At 48.7% G+C, this 24,912-nt stretch overlaps 1 protein-coding gene across 1 annotated transcript in view; it reads left to right on the top strand.

Annotated features, from left to right (window-relative positions):
• Positions 1-24,912, top strand: part of mcu (mitochondrial calcium uniporter) — a 45,674-nt gene that overhangs the window by 18,312 nt on the left and 2,450 nt on the right. The window contains exons 2-6 of the mRNA XM_047028712.1: positions 4,898-5,005; positions 16,651-16,714; positions 22,360-22,530; positions 23,923-24,027; positions 24,153-24,313. Coding sequence (XP_046884668.1) covers positions 4,898-5,005; positions 16,651-16,714; positions 22,360-22,530; positions 23,923-24,027; positions 24,153-24,313 — 609 coding nt within the window. The remainder of the gene's footprint in view (positions 1-4,897; positions 5,006-16,650; positions 16,715-22,359; positions 22,531-23,922; positions 24,028-24,152; positions 24,314-24,912) is intronic.

The following is a 24,912-nucleotide window of genomic DNA, read 5'->3' as shown; positions in this document are numbered from 1 at the left end:
ATAGGGGAGGGATGGATAGAGAGAGGGAAGGATGTAGAGAGAGATAGGGGAGGGATGTAGAGAGAGAGGGAGGGATGGAAGGTTTTGTTTTGATAGAAAAGAGGAACATTCTCTTTCTCCCTCCATTTCTCCACCTCTTTCTATCTCTCTTTCATTGTTGTGGGCCCCAGGGAGGTTGTCTAAGGGTTGTACATGCTGCGCTGTTCCTGTCATCGTGCTGACACCCCCCTGGGGAGGGGAGGGGGGGGGGAGGGCTGGACTGGACTGTATGTCAGTGTGCCACTATGTAAAGGAAAGAGATGACGAGGAGGAGAGAGAGACGGGGATGAGAGAGACGGGGAAGAGAGACGGGGAGGAGAGAGAGACGGGGAGGGGAAGGAGAGACGGGGAGGAGAGAGAGACGGGGAGGGGAAGGAGAGACGGGGAGGAGAGAGAGACGGGGAGGAGAGAGAGACGGGGAGGAGAGAGAGACGGGGAGGAGAGAGACGGGGAGGGGAAGGAGAGACGGGGAGGAGAGAGAGACGGGGAGGAGAGAGAGACGGGGAGGGGAAGGAGAGACGGGGAGGAGAGAGAGACGGGGAGGAGAGAGAGACGGGGAGGAGAGAGAGACGGGGAGGGGAAGGAGAGACGGGGAGGAGAGAGAGACGGGGAGGGGAAGGAGAGACGGGGAGGAGAGAGAGACGGGGAGGAGAGAGAGACGGGGAGGAGAGAGAGACGGGGAGGGGAAGGAGAGACGGGGAGGAGAGAGAGACGGGGAGGAGAGAGAGACGGGGAGGAGAGAGACGGGGAGGAGAGAGAGACGGGGAGGAGAGAGACGGGGAGGAGAGAGACGGGGAGGAGAGAGAGACAGGGAGGGGAAGGAGAGAAGGGTAGAGAGGAGGTACACAGACCACACACATACTTAAAATATATCTTTATTGGGCCATAACTGCCAGCTAACTAACAGTTACACCACAACAGCCATTTTTCTCCTACTGACTCTTATTCTAACAAAACCCATTCAATGAAAATGTCCAGACAAAAGGAGAGAGAAAGGAGGAGAGAGGAGAGAGACTGGGAGAGAGAAGGAGAGAGACCGAGAGAGGAGCGTGCATTTGACCTTTTTTCTGCCTCCAAGACTTGTCCAGGTGCTAGGGTTGCCTGGGCGACGCAGTGTTCAGCTCAAGAGGAAATCCTTTCCTGAGTTGAATGAATGTTACATTTCTTTATTCTCTCCTTCCTATCTTTATTCATCCCTTGCTCTCTGTTCATGTAAAAATCTCTTGATGTTCACTGCTTTTCTCTGTCTCTCACCATCACCCACACAAAAACACCCACCCACCCATCCACATGCACATTGCACACACACACACACACCTACACCCACACATATGAGTGGTAGAGGCACTGCCTGGAGCTGCATGCAGCAGTACTGTTTATTCCCCCCAACATAGCTCAGGATGATATTGAACTGCCTGACTTGTTTACCCACCTCGCCCTCCTCTCTCCTCTCCTCTCTTGCTCCAGGTATGGGGATATGAGAATGTTCCTTGTAATGATGCTGTCTCTCTCAGTTAAAAACAGATCAGCTCATGTAGGAACCTCCTGCCAACCCACTCACACAGACGCACACGCACACACTCACACAGACACACACAGACGCACACACACACAGACACACTTACTTACATACACACACTCACTTTGTCCTCTCCATGTCTGTCTGTCTCTCCCTGTCTCTCCGTCTCGTTCCCCTCCTCACGCCCACACCACTGTACTCAGGTGCACCTCATCTTCACTGTGTGTCTGTGTGTCTGCGTGTGTGTGTCTGCGTGTGTGTGTGTGTGTCTGGACTATTTCTCAGACTCTTTCTCTCCCTCCAGAGACAAAGGAACATTTAGTTCTATCCCTGATTTTCCCACTTCATCTCCCTCCCCCCTTCTCTCTCACTCTCTCCCTCCCTCTTCATCTTATCCCTCTCTCCACCCCCCCCCCCCCTGTCTTGCTGTGTCATTATGAATGAAGCCAGGCTGCAGTGCTCCCCTTCATCTGCTGCAGCAGCAAGCGGGAGCTGCCAGGAGGAGAAATCCCCCACCGCTGTTACCCTGTTGGACAGCGAGCGTACGTGTGTGTGTGTGTAATCTCCTGTCCGATTGGAGACTGAACTGTTCCATACTGCTCAGCCCTTGCAGAGCTCACACACACTCACACACGCTCACAGGGTTACAGCAGAGCGGAGAGCACCTACACACTGACTCATGCACACACACTCACACACGCTCACAGGGTTACAGCAGAGCGGCGAGCACCTACACACTGACGCACGCACACACACACACTCACACACACTCACACACGCTCACAGGGTTACAGCAGAGCGGCGAGCACCTACACACTGACGCACGCACACACACACACACACACTCACACACGCTCACAGGGTTACAGCAGAGCGGCGAGCACCTACACACTGACGCACGCACACACACACACTCACACACACTCACATGGTTACAGCAAAGTGGAGAGCACCTACGCACTCACACGCACTCACACGCACTCACACGCACTCACACACACTCACAGGGTTACAGCGAAGTGGAGAGCACCTACACACTGACGCACGCACACTCACACTCACACACACACGTGTCCTTGCAGAAGGTCACAAGTTATGATGGCTGAGTAGGGAGAATCTTGAACTATTACTGAACCATCTGGTTTATTTCACTCTCATGCACACCCTTCCTCTCTCACTACTCTCGCCCTCCTTTATTTCTCCTAACTTCTCTTTATTTCTGCCATTTTTCCTGTTTTGGTCCTGGCCCTAGTCCTGGCCCTAGTCCTGGCCCTAGTCCTGGCCCTAGTCCTGGCCCTAGTCCTGGCCCTAGTCCTGGCCCTAGTCCTGGCCCTAGTCCTGACCCTAGTCCTGGCCCTAGTCCTGGCCCTGGTGATGGCCCTAGTCCTGACCCTAGTCCTGGCCCTGGCCCTGGTGATGGCCCTAGTCCTGGCCCTAGTCCTGGCCCTAGTCCTGGCCCTAGTCCTGGCCCTGGCCCTGGTGATGGCCCTAGTCCTGACCCAAGTCCTGGCCCTGGTGATGGCTCTGGCCCTGGATCATGTTGTAGAGGTCTGAGTACGTTATCAGAGGACGTGAGATTGGATGATGTTTCCCTGGGGTGGCTTACACATAGCTTTCACTCCATGGAGACACAGAAGAAGCTGGAGTGTGTGTGAGTGTGTTTGTGCTGTGTTTGTGCTGTGTTTGCTGTGTTTGTATTCATGTGTGTGGACATGGTGTTACCTCCGTTCCTATTGCAGTACAGAGCAGCTGTTAGTCAATCAGGAAATCAATACCTCACATCTCCCTCTGATGTCTCTGAAGTGTGGGATACACTGATGATCACCCACCCACCGCACACCATACACACACCACAACCACCACAACCACTCACCACACACACACCACACATCCACCACCCATACACATTCCTTCATTCACTCTCATATGCACACACTAACACAAGTTTGAATGGCTGTCTTTGTGGATACTCAGAATTCTAACACATTCTAAATCCAGTTTTTTCTAACCCTAACTTGAACCTTGAGCCCAAAACCATCCCTAACTCCAACCCTTCATGTCATTTGAACTCTCAGGATCATTGTAAACCTCCTCAACCCCCATAGAGAAAGGGGGGGCCAGGGCCCAGACCTCAGCCCTTAAACTTGGGAGGACCAAGAATATGTCCTCAAATGGACAAAATCTAATCCCGTAAATGAATCCTGATTTTGTTGTTCCACCCCAAATCTACCCTGGCACTGACGGCCTGTAGCCGTGATGGCAGTCCCAGTGAAGACTGGAGCACTGTCACTCCTGTTCTGAACTGTGCTCCGCCCTGGCAGGTTGCTCTGGATATAAACCTGGATCAGACCGATGCAGGAGTAACTGAGGCCAGTGGGTTCCCTCGTGCTATCAGTTATACTGCCTGTGTTGAACTGCAAGCCATTTTTCATACTATGCTATTCTCATTTTGTTAGCACAATTAAAAGGTAGCTGCTTACTAGCTGCCGGTAGTATAGTTGCTCAGTATGGTAATAAGGAGTTTCATTAGGAGGAAAGTAACCAACTAGTCTTATGTGACAACCAAGCTGCTCCTTTATCTGGTGAGCTTTTGAAGTGTGCAGTGAAGTGGCCTGATGTTAGCAGCTGCAACACCGCAAACCAGCCGTATAGTAGTGCTAAGATGTACCTGTTTACCAGATGTACCAGCAACATCTGTACCAACACAGCACTGGATTCTGGTAGAACACCAGGTTTTTTTTAGGTGTGTGAGTGTGTGTGTGTGTGTAAGCCACTGTATATGTGTGCGCTATCAAAGTGGAGTAGCTGTAGCAACAAGGTCACAAGAGGCCTGTTGATATGGTGATGGTCGTCGTGGTGACAGGCCGTAGTGCTTTAAATCTCTTACCACACACACACACACACAACCATAGCACACGGACGCTCACACACACTCCAACACTAACACTTCACAACACATCTCTCTCTCTTCCTCTGTTTTCTGTTCTCCCTCTGTCTGCCTGTTATATATCTTCCTGTGTCCTGTACAAGGTAGATCACAGTCTCTCTCTCTCTCTCTCTCTCTCTCTCTCTCTCTCTCTCTCTCTCTCTCTCTCTCTCTCTCTCTCTCTCTCTCTCTCTCTCAAGTTCTGAATTATCTCTACCACCTTTTGACACAATGTTACCTTACTGAAATAGCACACTTTGAAGGCCGACACCTGCTCTAAAGTTCTCTCCCCCCTCTCCTCCCCCCCCCCTCTCCTCTTCCCCCCCCCTCTCCTCCTCCCCCCCCCCTCTCCTCCTCCCCCCCCCCCCCCTTCTCCCCCCTCTCCTCCCCCCCCCCTCCTCTCCTTCTCACAGGAGTCGTCCCCCCTCCTCCCCCACCAGCCAGTCAGGAGAGCACATGGTCTACGATCAGCTGCCCGCTCTGCTCTCTTCTGCTCCACGCCCACCTCCCTGGCTCCACAGGTTAGTGCCTGCGTGTGTGTGTGTGTGAAGTCTCACTGCTGAGTGTTAACTTGACACGGGGAAGTAATAAGGGTGTTGTAGCCGTTTTGGACAGTTTTGTCCGACTGTAGAGTTTGCACTTGCCTTGGGTTACTTTGGTTGTGTTAAATGTGATTGGTGTTTCTATATGAAGTATTGTTTCTATATTTGCATATCGGACAATCATTTGATTGAACTATAGGATAATTGGTAAATTGGTCATTACCTTGAACGTTGAGCGTAACAGATACGCTTTTTGACCACTTTTCGGTACAATCTTAACCTTTTTAGTTTACCGTCTTTACCTTTGCTTTATTGTATACATTTACAACTCGTTTATGTTCAACTTTTTGGAGCCAAATAAATGGATTATATTCTTTCAAGTTTGGAGTATCAAAAGTGCGTAATCCACCACCTGCTCACTAGACCCACGGCTTTGACTGGATCTTGGAGTTTGAAAATTAGAAACCATAGAAAGTCTGCCACAAAGGGTGTGTTGTAGTTGGCACATTCTGACCATTAAAACTGTCATCAACCTCCATCTCATCAACCTCCATCTCTCAACCTCCATCTCTCATCCACCTCCATCTCTCATCCACCTCCATCTCTCATCAATCTCCATCTCTCATCAACCTCCATCTCTTATCAACCTCCATCTCTCATCAACCTCCATCTCTCATCCACCTCCATCTCTCATCCACCTCCATCTCTCATCCACCTCCATCTCTCATCAACCTCCATCTCTCATCCACCTCCATCTCTCATCAATCTCCACCTCCATCTCTCATCCACCTCCATCTCTCATCAACCTCCATCTCTCATCAATCTCCACCTCCATCTCTCATCCATCTCTCATCCACCTCCATCTCTCATCAATCTCCACCTCCATCTCTCATCCACCTCCATCTCTCATCAATCTCCACCTCCATCTCTCATCCACCTCCATCTCTCATCAATCTCCACCTCCATCTCTCATCCACCTCCATCTCTCATCCACCTCCATCTCTCATCAATCTCCACCTCCATCTCTCATCCACCTCCATCTCTCATCAATCTCCACCTCCATCTCTCATCCACCTCCATCTCTCATCAATCTCCACCTCCATCTCTCATCGACCTCCATCTCTCAACCTCCATCTCTCATCAATCTCCATCTCTCATCCACCTCCATCTCTCATCCACCTCCATCTCTCATCAACCTCCATCTCTCATCAACCTCCATCTCTACTAAACCTCCATCTTTACTAAACTTTCAACTCTACTAAACCACCCCCACTTCTACTAAACCACCTCCACCTCTGCTAAACCACCTCCATCTCTACTAAACCACTTCTACTAAACCTCCTCCATCTTTACTAAACCACATCCACCTCTTCTAAACCTCCTCCATCTCTACTAAACAACCTCTACTAAACCTCTATCTCTACTAAATCACCTCCATCTCTACTAAACCAATTCTACTAAATCACCTCCATCTCTACTAAACCACTTCTACTAAACCTACTCCATCTCTACTAAACCACCTCTACCTCTACTAAACCACCTCCATCTCTACTGTGGTGACTGGTAGCGCTGGCTGCTATTGCTAGCTATTGGTTTCCGTGGAGATGTATGCCCCTGCTCCACACCAGGGCCACGTTCAATCGGAAAACGGAGTGCATCGTTTTGCTTCGGTTTCCAGCATAAGGAAACACCATAGGCAGGGGCGGACTGGGGGGGAAAAGGTGGCCCGGGTGTTATACTATCAGACCGGCCCACTCAGTAAATGGCGCGAGGCCCACTCAAAACACGGCGAGTTGTCCACTCAATGCACCACACGTTTCGACCAGTTATTGGCCTACTTGGAAAAATACCCATACACTTAGCATTATTTTGGATTACAAAGAAATTACATCATATATGTTTCATTTCTTACGTTGAACTTCCGAAGTCCGGAAGAACACCCCTGCCCCCCCCCCCCCCCCCCCCCCCCCCGCGCGGCGCTACTGATCAACAGCTACGCGTGTATAAACCCCCGCCAGATTAAAATGGCCTACTCAGCTGCTATAGTAGTAAAGCTTGCTGTGATCAGCTCATCACTGTTTCTGTCTCAATAAAGTTGTTGTTGAAAGCAGTCCAGGGGGTCTCTCATTTGGTCCTTGGCCTCAGGCCAGACTGCTGGTCTCCCAAGTTCAGCCATGTTGGATAAAGTCAAATGGAGTCATTATGTTAAGTAGATCAGCTCAAGGTTAAGAGAGAGAGAGAGAGAGAGAGAGAGAGTGTGTGTGTTTGTGTGTCCCTGGCAGCTTTCTTGGAATGAAACTTTTATGATGAGAACAGGATATCTGTTCCTTGAGTGCTGCTATTCCTCCTCTGCTCTGGATAACAGTGCATTAGCTGATCTGTGTGTGTGTGTGGAGGGGGAAGATGGCGGGAAAGTGAGAGCAAGAAATCAAGACTCAAGGCATCAGTAGGACATATTCCCTTCCTCTCCTCTCTCTTCCCTCTACTTCCTCTCTCCCCCCTCTCACCGCCTCGGCAGTGGGAGCTGAGACCAACACCCCCGGGACGAGAGCTGTCCACAAGCTGATGGGGAACACTGCTCTCTCTCTTTCTCTCTCCCTCTCTCCCCATTTCGCTCTCTCTCCCTCTCTCTACAGTATCTTTATGGCTCCCTCTCTCTGGCTCTCTCTCTCTCTCGCTCTCTGGCTCTGTCTCTTTGTCGCTACCATCTGTCCCACTCTTATCTTATCAGTCAGCACATCTCAGTAGCACAGTGTCCATTTGGTCTGATGAAGTATAAACACATAGATGGACAAAGAGCTCAATACCCATAACTCTGCCTCCTCCCTTACACCTCCCCTTTTCTAACCACTGGGAGAGGGGAGAACATGAGAGGAGAACAGGACAGGAGAACATGAGAGGAGAACGGGAGAAGAAGGGAGCTCATTTGAGGTCCACAAACAAGAACAAAATCTGACACCACATGTCCTCCAATTCCAAGAATCAGGAAGGACAGCCCCCCTGACCTTAGCTTAATATGGCCATGGGAAACAGTCAGCAGATACATTCAGTTATTATTTGTGGGGGAAATGTCATGTTGTCTGGAATGTTTAGCATGTCTTGCAAGTCTATGATTGTGTGCCGGAGAGCAGGGGGAACATCTATTCAGACTTCAAATCCAAACATGATAAGATTAGTGTAAAGATCTAAAGTGTGTGTGTGTGGCCATGGCTACCATTCAGTGCGTGACTGATGATCCAATCGATGCTCTTCTCTTCGCTTGACAACTTCCATCGTCATAATAATGAGAAATCCTTTTTCCCCTCTCTCTCTGTCTCTCTCTCTGTCTCTCTCTCTGTCTGGGTGAGTAAACGACTGAGGAAGCCCTTTAGAAAGAATTGAAATCTGATCTCATTTAGATGGTAAGATGCAGACATTGAAAGATAGGCACAGGAAAGGAGCACTCACACACTCACATGCACACACACTCCGAACTAGTGACAGTATGAAGGACTGACCATAACCCTGACCGTGACTGACCCTAACCCTGACTGTGACTGACCCTAACCCTGACTGTGACTGACCCTAACCCTGACTGTGACTGACCCTAACCCTGACTGTGACTGACCCTAACCCTGACTGTGACTGACCCTAACCCTGACTGACCCTGCAGTGCTTTGCAGGTGGCCAGACGCTTTGCAGAGACTAACTTTTAAGAGAGGGAGGGAGCAAGGGAGGGGAAGGATGGAGGGAGGGAGGGAAGAATGGAGAAAGATGGGGAGGGACGGACGGACGGACGGACGGGGTTGGAGGGAGATGGAGAAGGTAGGAAGAATGGAGAGGACTGCTTATTCAGCAGTATTGATTGCCCTGCTCTGTCAGAGAGAGAGAGCGTGAGAGCGAATAGGGTGGGGTGTCATGTGTTGTAATTACCCGTAGTGTATAAATGGAGGATATTTACTTCTGGGCAAGAACAGGAAGAGATGATATACAGGGACAAGAGAGAAGGAGGGAGGGAGGGAGAGAGGGAGGGAGGGGGAAAAGAGGGAGGGATGAGAGGCAATGACGGCTGGGAAGCCCCCGCAGACCCCGCGAGGCTGGGGGGACCCCATATACCCCAAGGGCCGTGTATCAAAAAAAAAAAAGGAAACAAATAGACCCATCTTGTGTTTCAAAGAGTTACGCATAGGCTATTTTGATCGTATTGTCTGGGTTAGCAGCAAAGTTCTTAGTATGATTTTTTTATATGTGGAGTCAGAACGAGCTGTGATGTCGTGGTAAATACGGCCATGCCTCGAAACAACCCCAAATACGTGATTAGTAGCCTACATTCGGGTAGTGTCTATGGGAACCAGTTGGTTCAGAAGAAGCCAAATCAAGATGTTACCTGAAGGCAAACGTAGTGAATACATAACGATTTGGCCATCAGCTGTGAGCTGGTATAGCTCGCAGTCTTAGGCAAAGGACTTCGGTGTGCTATGTGTTTTTGCTCTAGTGCGATCGAATCCCACTTCATGCGAGCCTGCAAATGTTTTATTTTGTCTCCATTTATTTTGTCGCAAATGGTAGTCTAATGTAGTGCGCACGTAGCCTATAGCCCTAGTTTCATATTTGCCGCGGCAAATATGAGATCCGACTTGAAAATCTCCAGTAATATATTTGTGACAAATCTGGAGATAGAGGTAGACAGATAGGTGCATGGTGCACGCACAGCTGGGGAACCATTTAGTTTGGGAACCAGTAGGGACATGACACCGGGAAAGGATAGCATTTATAATGGCAAAAGGACCACATGGATAATACAAATAGTTAGATTTAAAAATACCAAAAAGGTCGAGGAGGACAGACTTTAAGAGAGAAAGCGATTCCCAATTGATCTATCACTGGAATTTTGATTTGGGTCTTGAAATTTGAGTGAGAATGTCGCCCGGTAGACCGCATTGTCTTAGGCGGTAGCCAGTGTCTTGTCTTGGTCGCATCATGTCACAAAGTTCATAATTTTACAGTTCGGTCAATTCTACATAAAAGGTTTTACACCCAAAAAAAGTCAAGCAGGGCATCATTCAAGAGATATGGGAATTCTGTTTTTAGCCAGCTGGTTCGATTATTTTGTGATTTGTGTAAAACTGGCAATCTGAGTGAGACTGCGTCTCACGGCGTTATACTGTGTTGACGTTAGCCTCAGAGTCAGACTCGGGTCGCTCACTGGCACAATGTTGTATTTCACGACACCAAAAATGTCAGGGAAGGCTGCCTTTTGTAGATACGAGCCTGCTGAAAATAGCCAGCATCTTGGATTTCTATAACCGAGCCTGTTTCATTCGTCATTTGCCTGAGAAAGCGACCTTCGTTAGCCAGGTTAGTTTTGTCGATCACTTGGTCAGGCTATTTCAAGGTATCGGGGTCAAGTGACTTTTGTGCATGGACAAGTGAAACGTAAACGTAATTGTCCAAAGGACAAGTGCCTCAAAAAGTTAATGTCAAGCCCTGTAATCCAGTGAACAGAGATATATGATGACCTGATCGACACTCCAAGTGTATTATACCCGGGAGAAGTTCGTCTTTTGCAACCGACATGCGCAGTTGACAGTCGTGTGACGTAGGGTGAAAATTGGTGTATTGGCAGTGGTATAAGATAATAGATGGAGATACATTTTGAGTGAGAGGGGGGAGGGGAGGTAGCCTGGTCCTAACCAGACCCTTGTACATTTCATTTGTACAGAGGGTCTGGGATCACTCCATTGATAAGCGTTAACTTCCTTGAAGGCGGGTACTCTGTTGAAGTTTAAAACTATTGGATATGCCCAGAACCACTCTGATCTGCCATAACCAATCGCAAGCGTTCGCCTTAGCCAACTCCTTCACCACTACTGTAACAGAGCTTGCTGCCGTAGCTGGAAAATCTAACTTTTCCCGAACCCTGTAGGGAGGAGGGCCACAACATCATGGCCACCAACAAAACTCAGCAAGGAATGTTCTTGCTCCGGCTTTAATTTATGGATATTCGGCAGCGTTGCCACAACCGCAGAATCGCTTCGCTCGCATATTTCTCCGCCGCCATTACTGAACTACTCAAACTAGTGCACAACATTAACGTCATCGTTCTCGTCATCGTCCATTACCTCTGTTCGCTGATTGGACCTACAAAAAATTTGTTTCTGAAAACCGACTTTAAAGTCAAACTCCCAGACCCCTAGTACAGAAGCAAAATCCAAATTGAGCGGAAGTACATAGGAGGGCAGAGCCAGGCTAGAGGGGAGTGGCCTCGAGTTCCAAATTTGCGGGGAGTCCTCTGCAAAGGCCCGGCCGCTACTGATGAGAGGGAGGGAGGAGGGAAAAAAGGAGGGATGAGAGGGAGAGAGGGAGGGAGGGGGAAGAGAAAAAGATGGATGGAAGGAGCCGGGGGTGAGAGACAGGACAGAGAGACAGAGAGAGAGATTGCGTGATGTACAGACATTAACACAGGCCTCAGTGGCTAACCATCTGGCTGTACGCACATTCACACAGCTTCACTCTGCCAATGTCTGATCACACACGCAACACACACACACATACTAACATACTCCCCACACACACAGGCACATCCTAGATGTGAGCATAACACACATGCAACACACACACACACATACAGTACACAAATACACATACAGTACACCCACATACAGTACAAATGCAGTATGTGTGTGTGTGTGTGTGTATGTATGTGTGTTTTGTGTGAGGACCTTCACCTCTCTCCAACCTGGGGATCTCCATGGTGATTGGGGCCTTCATTGATCTCTGCTCCCCAGGTGGTAAATCACGATGTGATGACTCTGCAGGGGGGGCACCAGTGGTGACACACTAGGAGGGTGTGTGTGTTTGCTCGTGAGAGGGTGTGTGTGTCCTGCCAACATGGTGTGTGTGTGTGTGTGTTATGGAGTGTGTGTGTGTGTGTGTTATGGAGTGTGTGTGTGTGTGTGTTATGGAGTGTGTGTGTGTGTGTGTTATGGAGTGTGTGTGTGTGTGTTATGGAGTGTGTGTGTGTGTGTTATGGAGTGTGGCTGTCTCTGATGGATGGCAGGGAGCTAGGGGAGCAGTCTCCTGGAAAGACAGAGCACAACCTCACTCTCCCTGCCTGTGTACACACACACACACACACATTGAGAACACACAACCATTCGGTACGACATCCACGCTTCAATACACGCTTGTGAATTGTTTTTTTTCTCGGTTTTGCTTTTAAAGAATTTCCATGCGTTTTTCTTTCTCTCCGTATTGGTTTGTGTGTGGCTGTGAGTCTACCACTGTTGCCCAAAAAAAGGCACCAGAAAGTCGCTACAAGCTCTGAGAAGTCGCGGGGATGTGACTTTCTGTGACAACAAAAGGTTCAATTACCATGATCATTTTGATGCAGCTCAACAATGAAAACTGAGATTTCCAATCCGCTTGTGCACAGAATAACAAAACCACTGTGCCAAGTGATCAAAACCGACCAGAAAACCATGGTATGTGTTGAACCGGGGGCTGAACTGTATTGTTGCATCCCTAGTGCACACTTACACACACTGATACAGAGAAGCTGTAAGGGTTATGATAACCTGTGAGTGTGATCACTGTTACAAAACCACTCCTCACGAAAAGCGTTCAAGTAGAACCAAGATTAATGAACCTAAGGACATCAGTGTGTGTGTGTTTCTGCATGTGTGTGTCTCTGTGTGCAATGATGTGTGTGTGTGTATGTTTCTGTCCGTTTGTGCGTGTGTGTGCGTGCGTGCAAGTAAAGTGTGTGTATTGCTTACTGAAATGCAAAGTGGATGTAGGGCATGAATGAACCTGCTCGGATATACTGTCCATGAACACACACACATGCACAAGCACCAACACACATACACAAGCATGCGCGCACACATGCACACACGTGCACACACATGCACACACATGCACACACACACAGTGGGGGAAGTTTGAGCGCAGTGCAGAGGAGAGATGGGGGGATGGGGACTAGCGTGGAGGAGATGGAGAGAGGGAGAGAAGAAGAGGGAGAGAGAGGGGTAGCCCTCCTCTCTAGACCAGGGATTCCTTTACTGCAGTCATCAGCACTCCCCCCCCTCCCTCTCTCCCATGCTGTCATCTGCTCTCTCTCTCTCTCTCTCTCTCTCTCTCTCTCTCTCTCTCTCTCTCTCTCTCTCTCTCTCTCTCTCTCTCTCTCTCTCTCTCTGTGTGTGTGTCTCTCTGTCTCTGTCTCTGTCTCTCTCTCCTCTCTCCTCTCTCCTCTCTCTCTCTCTCTCTCTCTCTCTCTCTCTCTCTCTCTCTCTCTCTCTCTCACACACCCCATGGCTAGCCTGAGCACGTTTTCTTGCACTGGAAGAATCCATTACAGAATACAGACTGCACACACACACACACACACACACATATACACACACACATACACACACACAAACATATACACACACACAAACATATACACACACACATATACACCCAGAGAGACACGCATAGTGTTTTCTTACTCATTTATCCTTATTTACCTCTTCTACTCGAACCAGTTTGCTTTCTGTCTTTTCAATTTTATTCTCTCTCTCCTGCTACCCATCTCTCCTTCTCTATCCCTTTCCTTTCTCTCGCTCTCCTTCTGCCTCTCTCTTTCTCCACCCATCTCTTCCTCTCTCTCCCTCGCCCTCCCTCTTTCTCTCTCAATCTCTCTCTGTTTCTCTCTCTGTCTCTCTCCCTCTCTGACATTGATTCCAAGGTTGCTGTACTATTGACGGTCTTCTGTTTAATATTTCAGACTGTGTGTCATGGGATCGAGGGGCTTGGCTCTGGTAATGCCTGTGGCCCACTTATGCACACATGCACAAGGCGGACCAGTTTTAGGCTGGTTGGTATATCCTCGTTTGGGAAAAACATTGGCTTCCCTGGGGAAAGTCTGTGTGTGTGTGTGTGTGTCAAATACCATGCTGTCTAACACCTTGTGTGAACCAACACACAGTGTTGCATTGTAGGTGCTAACCCTCCCTTAGCCTGCTGTTCCCTCCCTGTCTGGCTCCGACACCCTGGACAGATCTAGAGACGTAGAGAGAGCAGGTCTGGGGAGAGGGAGAGGGAGAGGGAGAGGGAGAGGGAGAGGGGAGAGAGAGAGCTCTCCACCTCTACCCTGAGCAGAAACATCCTCAACACTAATCATTCTCTCATCCTCCACTAATCACTCTCATCCTCAACACTAATCACTCTCTCATCCTCAACACTAATCACTCTCTCATCCTCAACACTAATCACTCTCTCATCCTCAACACTAATCACTCTCTCATCCTCAACACTAATCACTCTCATCCTCAACACCGATCATCCTCAACACTAATCACTTTCATCTTCTACAGTAAACACTGACTAATCTTAACTTGTCACAACATAACCCCCCCGGTAATAACCTCCCCTGGTAACAGATTCCCAAGTAACAACCTCCCCTGGCAACAGGGAGAGCCCTGATGCAGAGCTGTACCGTGGGGCCTACCTAACCCCACCGCTAACTGGCAGGCCAGAGTAGTCCCCTCTCCCAGCCTGCGTCACCGGGCCCACGGCTCAGCCACTAGTTGGAAGTGGCAGTTTCCTCTGTTTTTGAGGCCTTCATCACCAAGCCTGGGACTGGAGTATTGAGGCTGGCCCAGGAGGGAGTGTGTGTCCTGGGCTGGCTGGGGCCAGGAGTGTGGGGGTCTGGCTCCTGTTACATGATCGCCTCAGTGACTTAATGTCTATCAGCCCCAGGACAGAATGGAGCCAGGCGGTTTACAATGACACACACACACACACACCTGTCATCCTCTAAAGTACAAAACCTTCACACACACACACACACACACCTGCTGTCTTCAGGGGATCCAGTTACTGTGCACAACACAGCTGCTGCAGAGAGAGAGAGACGAGGAGGGAGGGGAGAGAGAAAGGGAGGGAGGGATGGTGAGAGAAAAAAGGAGAGAGAGGGAGGGAGTGAATGTGTGTGTGTGTGTGTGTGTGTGTGTAAGCAATAATGTGAGAGTGAGCACAACAGCTGAAGAGGAGCTGCTGTACAGATTTGGTGATGTGTGTGTGTGTGTGGGCAGTTCAGCATGGCATGGAGAGCTTCTTTTGTGCGTGTGTGTGTGTGTTATTTTCACTGTGCTGATGTGTGCAGGCTGTTGACTACAGTAATAGTCTATTTAAAGAGAGGAGGGGGAGGAGTCTTTATGAGGGGGAGGAGACTATTTAGAGAAGAGTTCGGGGTGAGGGCCAAATGTTGCACACACACACACCCACACACACACACATACATACATACATACATCCACACCAAGACACACACACACCCAACCCTCCTACACATGCAAACATACTACCCCCCTACACAAACACACACACACACACAACCCCCCTACACACACACAACCCCCATACACACACACACAACCCCCATACACACACACCAAGACGCACACAAACAGACAAGCTGGTTCAGGGCAGGTTCTCTCAGAAGACAGTTGCAGTGCATGCTAGGTAGCTTCACCACTCTAGACTGCCTTGCTGTCACCATGATACACGTGTGTGTGTGTGTCAGTGTGTGTGTGTCAGTGTGTGTGTGTGTCAGTGTGTGTGTCAGTGTGTGTGTGTCAGTGTGTGTGTATGTGTCTGTGTGTGCGTGTCAGTGTGTGTGTGTGTGTGTGTGTGTTTCCTTGAATCTTCAGGAATCTTTTCTTCTCTCCTGCTGACATTGATTTCCCTTCATCCTCACACTCCTACCTCTCTATCTCTCCCTGTCTCCGTCTCCTCCGTACTCAATTCAATTGAATTCTCTCTCTCCCTGTCTCTATTTTTCTCTCTTCCTCTCCCTGTCTCTCCCTCCCTTTCACCCTCCCTCTCTCTGTTTCTCCCTGTCTCCCTCTCTCTCTGCCTCCTTCTCTCACTCCCTCTCTCTCACTGCCTCTCTCTTTGTCTCTCTCTGCCTCTCTCTCTCTGTCTCTCTCAGAAGAAGCATGACGTGTTCTGCCCTCATTCTAAACATGTGGAGTCCAGATGGACACTCCCTGAAACCCACATACTCTGTTAGAGAGGGAGAGAGAGGGAGAGAGAGGGAGAGAGAGGGAGAGAGAGGGAGAGAGAGGGAGAGGGAGGGAGAGGGAGGGAGAGAGAGAGAGAGAGGGAGAGAGATAGGGAAGTGAGGGGGTGGAGAGGGGGAGGAGAGAGAGGAGGAGATGAGCAGGAGGAGCAGGGAGACGGAGTGTGAGGAGAGAGGAGGAGATGTACCCCCCTTTTCTGTCAGGGGTACAGGTCACTGCCTCTGTGCACGGAGGTGTGTGTGTGTGTGTGTGTGTGTGTGTGTAAGTACATGTTCTGGATTGTTCAGCTTCATAGTAATGTAGATCAGTTTATTGAGTCCCTCTATTTATAATTAATGATGTCATCATGTTGCATATTGCTGGAGACGGTGGGGCTTTGCTCTCTTTGCCTTGGTATAAAACAGTGATGTGTGTGTGTGTGTGTGTGTATCTTGGTTGGGTGTGTTACAAGTATACTACTTGGTCGTTGTGTAGTGTTTGTGTGTATCTGTCTGTGTTTGTAGGTGTGTGTTCACTGACTGATGTTGTCTCTCTCTCTCTCTCTCTCTCTCTCTCTCTCTCTCTCTCTCTGGTCAGGTGTTGCGGGGCGCCCCCTACTGGCAAGGACAGAGACTACTGAGCTCCTCTGCTCCATCTGAAGGTGAGTGGAGGGAGGGAGGAGGGACAGATGAAGAGGAAGAAAGAGGGAGGGAGATTTGAAAAAGAGGGGGAGAGATTGAGAGACAGAGGGAGGGATATAGAGAAACAGACAGGCAGGCAGTGAGACCTACAGAGGGGGGCAGACACAGTGGTCTCTTTAGAGAGGGTGGGAAGGACGGGGTGACAGGGGGTGTGTGTGTGTGTGTGTGGGGGGGGGATCCCTCCTGCCCGAGGCAAGGGGACAAAGGAGACAGAGATTGATGCATTGAGTTTGTGTGTGTGTGGTCTCTATGTGCACATGTGTGCGTGACTAAAGATATAAGTCACACTGTCTTCCTGCCTGTCAACTTTCCTGCTAACTGTTTCACGAGCGGGGCTGTGACACCAGCAGGGCTGTGACACAGCAGGGATGTGACACTAGCAGGGCTGTGACACTAGCAGGTCTGTGACACTAGCAGGGCTGTGACACTAGCAGGGCTGTGACACTAGCAGGTCTGTGACACTAGCAGGGCTGTGACACAGCAGGGCTGTTTCACTAGCAGGGCTAAAGATGGCCCTCACCTCTCTCCAAACTCTGGGGATCTCCATGGTGACAATCGTGTGTGTGTGTGTGTGCGCGTGTGCAAGAAGGACTAAGGGTTTGTGTCGGCAACAGAATAGCAAGTCATCTCATCAGTGTTGAAGAGCGGTTTGAAGGGCAGTTCTATGGGCGTATGTGACGCCCTCTGTGATATTGCTTGTAAAAAGGGTTTTACAAATACATTTTGATTTGATTGAATTTGAAAAGAACTCTGAAGGTGCTCCTGTTATCCTGCCTACTGGTGCTAGATGGTACTGCGCTCCAAACACACCACCGGTAAACCCTCACGATGACACCTGCTGGGACTTGCTTCTAATGCAGACAGGTGGAGCTGCAGAAGTTCGGGAGGATCGCTTCGCTCGGTTGTTTGGATCAGGACCGGGGGTACTGGGTTGACTTGTTGACAAGTGGTTCCACTGAGTGTTTTCCTTTAAGGATCTCCTGTTTGTGTGTGTGTGTGTGTGTGTGTGTGTGTGTGTGTGTGTGTGTGTGTGCGCGCTCGCGCAATCATTTACAGTATCTAAACAATATTCTCAGCCCTCATATTGTATTTATGACAACGTGGACATGCTCTCAGCTCAGAACACGAGATGCGAGCAGTCAGAGATGCACTATGTGTGACGGGTCAGGTGGAATACTGGGGCCGTGGGCACCCTCTCCTGGGAGGTCCCGATTAGGTGAAGACAGGGGGAAATGTGAAGGACAACAGCGGAGCACAGAGTGGAACCAGAATACAGAATACCGCCTGTGGTTTTCTTCGATTGGTGTTATAATTTTGTTTTGAAGTAAACAGTATTTATTATACCTTTTGATATCTTAGAACGCCAGTGTACCTACTAGTTTTCTGGCTTCCCTGAAAACCTAATACAACTGAAGCGTTACTGGCAATTTACCGTCTCAGCATCTCAGCATGCTGTCCTGAGGGAACGTATTTGGTGACTGATCTAGTACAACCAGCTAGCGAATCGTCACATATGCTACAATAGTTTTTGACCCATCACTTCTCAAGTTCATTTGATGACCTGTTTTTTTATTCCTTGAAAGTCCAGTACAGTAGCCCTCTCTTCAGCCTCTGGTGGAAGTGGACCCTCACAGTAGCCCTCTCTTCAGCCTCTGGTGCTGCTGGACCCTCATCTGGTGCCTCATGTTTAAACGTTGCGTACGCACAAAAAGCTTGCGTACGCTGGTTTTCACGCATACTTTGTGATGTATAAAGATTTACTTGACGAGAGAATGTGCAGACTGTCCGCAAAGTCTTGTCTGGCTCTGTAACATGGCAAATTCTAACTGAAAAGTGCCGAAACTCACCAAACATTACAGAATAAAGTTTACACTACTACGTTTATGATGTTGACTATTCAAAAAACGTCAAATCACATCAAAACCCAAAATGGGAAATACTATATAGCCTTCTGTTTAAGCCGCCACCACTTAATAACTTCTGTTAAACTTGAGGGTGTCAAACGAACGACAAAATCACTCAGGAAATGCATGTCATGCTAACCCTATAGCTGCCATGCTGTTACGATGCGCCACCACTCGTTTCTTCATTTAAAGTTTTACATCATTTTAACACCATTTCTTCTTAATTTCTGCCATGGTCCGGTTCTATGAACCCACAGCATGTAGTATGTCCCTATAATAATAATAATAATGATTTTATTTGTAATGCACTTTACATTTAGCTAAATCTGGGTGCTACAGGTTAAAAACAAGAAAGGCTGACTTTCTTTAGTCGCTAATACCTGATGACAGGCCGCCAAACAGGACACATTTTCTTGCCTCCACCTCTGTTGTTAGAACCTCGATCTCAGTCACCGTATTTCTTCAAAAAACGCTGCAGCGTTTATTAAATAACGTTTATTTTTGGTGCAGCGTTTATTAGAGGGCGGCGTTTATTTGAAGAAGTACGGTAATTCCGACAAAGCAATGACCTCATTTATACCCATCTGCATATTCATTTATGGGAGGAGGCAAGGCGGGGTCAGTGGCTTGTTCACGTGCCGTCAATCTCACGTTGATTGTGATTTATAAAGGAAAGGACCTGGCGTACGACCGGTTTTATACATGTGAATATTTCTGTGCGTAGGTACTTTTCGAGTTTTGGCCGTACGCCATGTTCTGGTATGAAAGCTGCGCAATCATTTTAGACATGAGGCCCCTGGACTGCAGGCAGGCCAATTCAACACCCGGACTCTTCTACGACGAAGCCATGCAGTTGTTATAGCTGCAGTATGTGGTTTTGCATTGGCCTGCTGAAATACACAAGGCCTTCCCTGAAATAGACGTTGTCTGAAGGGGAGCATAAGTTGCTCTTAAACCTTTATATACCTTTCAGCATTCAGTGCCTTCCAAAGCATGCAAGCTGCTCATACTGTCTGCACTTATGCACCCCCATACCATCAGAGATGCTGGCTTTTGAACTGAACGCTGATAACGGGACACGGACGTCCGTGATTTCCAACATGAATGTCAAATTTGGACTCGTCAGGACCATAGCACACTGTTCCACTTTGAAATAGTCCCTTTTAAATGAGCCTTGGTCCACAGGACACGACGGCACTTCTGGACCAGGTTCACATATGGCTTCCTTTTTGCATGATAGAGCTTTAGTTGGCATGTGCAGATGGCACGGCGGATTGGGTTTACCTACAGTGGTTTCTGGAAGTATTCCTGGGCCCATTGAGTAATGTCATTGACACAATCATGCCGATGAGTGATGCAGTGTCGTCTGAGGGCCCGAAGACCACGGGCATCCAATAAAGGTCTTCGGCCTTGTCCCTTATGCACAGTGACATGTCCAGTTTCTCTGAATCTTTTGATGTTTTGCGCTGTAGATGATGAGATTTACAAAGCCTTTGCAATTTGACATTGACTAATATTGTTTTTAAAGTATTCCACAATCTTTTCACGCACTCTTTCACAGATTGGAGAACCTCTGGCCATCTTTACTTCTGAGAGACTCTGCCTCTCTAAGACGTCCCTTTTATAGCTAATCATGTTACAGACCTGATATCAATTAACTGAATTAGTTGCTAGATGTTCTCCCAGCTGAATCTTTCCAAATGTCTTGCTTTTTCAGCCATTTGCAACTTTTTGGAGAACTGTAGCAGGCATCAAATTTGAAATGAGTTCATTTATTGGATGAAAGTGTAACATTTCTCTGTTTAAACATTTGTTATGTTATCTATATTCTATTGTGAATAAAATATTGGCTCATGTGATTTGAAAGTCTTTTAGTTTTAATTTTATTCAAATGTTAAAAAAAGAACGTCCCAACTTTTCCGGAATTCAGGGTGTAGTCACTGAATGCTGTTTAATGAAGCTCAGCAAGATCGCAATAGCTTGTTTTGCAATTATACCATACCGGTTTAAAGCATATTTTTGTAATTCATATTCAGTTGCAGCCAAGTGTATTTGGTGCCTGTTGGCTTGCACCTAAATACAATATAAAAATGTGTGTTTTCTGTGGTGAGGATGTGTTTGTGTTCATGGCAAAAGTGTCTGTCCTGAGGTGACGCTGTGTGTGTGTGTGTCCTGTGTGCTAACTGACTGTATGTGCGTGTACTGACTGTGTGTGCTGACTGACTGTGTGTGTGTGTCATGTGTGCTAACTGACTGTGTGTGTGTGCTGACTGACTGTGTGTGTCCTGTGTGCTGACTGTGTGTGTGTGCTGACTGACTGTGCGTGTGTGTGTGCTAACTGACCGTGTGTGTGTGTCCTGTGTGCTGACTGTGTGTGTGTGTCGTGTGTGCTGACTGACTGTGCGTGTGTGTGTGCTAACTGACCGTGTGTGTGTGTCCTGTGTGCTGACTGTGTGTGTGTGTGTGTCCTGTGTGCTAACTGACTGTGTGTGTGTGTCCTGTGTGCTAACTGACTGTGTGTGTGTGTGTGCTAACTGACTGTGTGTGTGTGTGTGCTGACTGACTGTGTTGTCGTGGTAGTTTTTGCAGACAATCAATTGTTCAAGCTGAAGTTGGGTGAAGTATAGAGTTAATGTTTATTTGACGTAGGTTTAAGCATAATAACGTTACCAACATAACATCATCAGCACACAAACATAAGACAATAACACAAAGACAATTCCATACAGCTCCATCTAGCATTCTAGAATGGAACCGGGAGAATCCAGCCCACCAGCACTACTCAGCTGATGGCCCTGAACCCCCCAGAACATTCTTCAACAGACCATTTTATAGATACGACAGTTCTCAAAAGTCATTGGTCCACCCTACAGACCTGAAGCTATACCAATTCTCTTCTGTAATTGGTTAACTCCTTAGAACAATACAGTTGAATCCACATTTTCTTCAGACCAACTGTCTCTTCCCCCCAGGTGACAAGAACCCTATCAGGTCACCCAGACTTCACGTCTCTTAGACTTCATGTCTCCTAGTTAGGTGTTTATAAAACTACAGGTGGTATCTCTACCAAATGGAGTTGAATTAACATACATTGTATCAAGCTTCTTCCTGAAACACATTCATTGTACATATAGGCCCAAAACTTCTTTCACAGTGTATGTGTCCTGTGTGCTGACTGACTGTGTGTGTGTGCTGACTGACTGCATGTGTGTGTGCTGACTGACTGTGTGTGTGTCCTGTGTGCTGACTGTGTGTGTGTGTCGTGTGTGTTGACTGACTGCATGTGTGTGTGCTAACTGACTGTGTGTATGTGTCCTGTGTGCTGACTGTGTGTGTGTGTGTCGGGTGTGTTGACTGACTGCATGTTTGTGTGCTAACTGACTGTGTGTATGTGTCCTGTGTGTTGACTGACTGTGTGTGTGTGTGTGTCCTGTGTGCTGACTGACTGACTGTGTGTGTGTGTCCTGTGTGCTGACTGACTGTGTGTGTGTGTGCTGACTGACTATGTGAATGTGTCCTGTGTGCTAACTGACTGTGTGTGTATGTGTCCTGTGTGCTGACTGACTGTGTGTGTGTGTGTGTCCTGTGTGCTAACTGACTGTGTGTGTGTGTGTTTGCTAACTGACCGTGTGTATGTGTCCTGTGTGCTGACTGACTGTGCGTGTGTCCTGTGTGCTGACTGACTGTGTGTGTGTCCTCAGAGGTGACAGTGGTGTACCAGAATGGGCTGCCGGTGGTCTCGGTGTGCCTGCCGTCGAGGAGGGAGCGCTGCCAGTTCACCCTGAAGCCCCTGAGTGACTGTGTGGGCGTCCTCCTCCAACAGCTGCAGGAGGAGGACAGGGGCATCGACAGGGTGGCCATCTACTCTACAGGTACACACACACACACACACACAGGCCATCTACTCTACAGGTACACACACACACACACACGCCATCTACTCTACAGGTACACACAGACACACACACAGGCCATCTACTCTACAGGTACACACACACACACACACACACACACACACACACACAGGCCATCTACTCTACAGGTACACACACACACACAGACACACACACACACACAGGCCATCTACTCTACAGGTACACACACACACACACACACAGGCCATCTACTCTACAGGTACACACACACACACACACAGGCCATCTACTCTACAGGTACACACACACACACACACACACACACAGGCCATCTACTCTACAGGTACACACACACACACACACACAGGCCATCTACTCTACAGGTACACACACACACACACACAGGCCATCTAATCTACAGGTACACACACACACACACACACACAGGCCATCTACTCTACAGGTACACACACACACACACAGGCCATCTACTCTACAGGTACACACACACACACACACACACAGGCCATCTACTCTACAGGTACACACACACACACACACAGGCCATCTACTCTACAGGTACACACACACACACACACACACAGGCCATCTACTCTACAGGTACACACACACACACACACACACACAGGCCATCTACTCTACAGGTACACACACACACACACACACACACACACACACACACACACACACACACACAGGCCATCTACTCTACAGGTACACACACACACACACACACACACACAGGCCATCTACTCTACAGGTACACACACACACACACACACACAGGCCATCTACTCTACAGGTACACACACACACACACACACACACACAGGCCATCTACTCTACAGGTACACACACACACACACACACACACAGGCCATCTACTCTACAGGTACACACACACACACAGACACACACACACACACAGGCCATCTACTCTACAGGTACACACACACACACACACACACACACATACAGGCCATCTACTCTACAGGTACACACACACACACACACACACAGGCCATCTACTCTACAGGTACACACACACACACACACACACAGGCCATCTACTCTACAGGTACACACACACACACACACACACACAGGCCATCTACTCTACAGGTACACACACACGCATACACACACATACAGGGGCATCGACAGGGTGGCCATCTACTCTACAGGTACACACACACACACACAGGCCATCTACTCTACAGGTACACACACACACACACACACACAGGGGCATCGACAGGGTGGCCATCTACTCTACAGGTACACACACACACACACACAGGCCATCTACTCTACAGGTACACACACACACATACACACACGTAATCCTTTGAGTGACTCCCCCTCCAGACGGAGCGAGGATAGCCTCGTCTACAGGCATAGACATCCTGCTGCTGGACGACTTCAATCTGGTCATCAACGACACCACACACCTGGTTAGACCTCCTCGGAGAGGTGAGCACACACACGCGCCCACACACACACGCCCCCACACAAACACGCCCACACACACACGCCCACACACACACACACAGCCCCCCCCCCCCCCCCCCCTCCTGAGGGTGCTGGTGTGTGCGCAGAGCTGCTGGCCCATGAGGATGCAGAGCGTCTGAATGATGTGAAGTTCCTGGTGCAGCAGCTGTACACCACCCTGCACATCGAGGAGCACCAGCTCAGCAAGGAGAGGCAGCTGGTTGGACGCCTGGAGGACCTCAACTCAGAGCTCCGCCCTCTAGAGAAGGTCTGGGGAGGAGAGATGCTCTACTGTACTCTGCTCTACTGTGCTCTACTCTACTGTACTCTGCTCTACTGTAGTCTACTGTAGTCTACTGTACTCTGCTTTACTGTAGTCTACTGTACTCTGCTCTACTGTAGTCTACTGTACTCTGCTCTAGTGTAGTCTACTGTAGTCTACTGTAGTGTACTGTACTCTGCTCTACTGTAGTCTACTGTACTCTGCTCTAGTGTAGTCTACTGTAGTCTACTGTACTCTACTGTACTCTGCTCTACTGTACTCTGCTCTACTGTAGTCTACTGTAGTCTGCTCTACTGTAGTCTACTGTAGTCTGCTCTACTGTACTCTGCTCTACTGTAGTCTACTGTAGTCTACTGTACTCTGCTCTACTGTGCTCTGCTCTACTCTACTGTACTCTGCTCTACTGTAGTCTACTGTAGTCTACTGTACTCTGCTCTACTGTGCTCTGCTCTACTCTACTGTACTCTGCTCTACTGTAGTCTACTGTAGTCTACTGTACTCTGCTTTACTGTAGTCTACTGTACTCTGCTCTACTGTAGTCTACTGTACTCTGCTCTAGTGTAGTCTACTGTAGTCTACTGTAG

This window comes from Hypomesus transpacificus, chromosome 11, assembly GCF_021917145.1.
Source record: "Hypomesus transpacificus isolate Combined female chromosome 11, fHypTra1, whole genome shotgun sequence".
NCBI lineage: Eukaryota > Metazoa > Chordata > Actinopteri > Osmeriformes > Osmeridae > Hypomesus > Hypomesus transpacificus.
The sequence above is the reverse complement of the archived record's forward strand: the minus strand, read 5'-3'. Positions and strand labels throughout refer to the sequence as shown.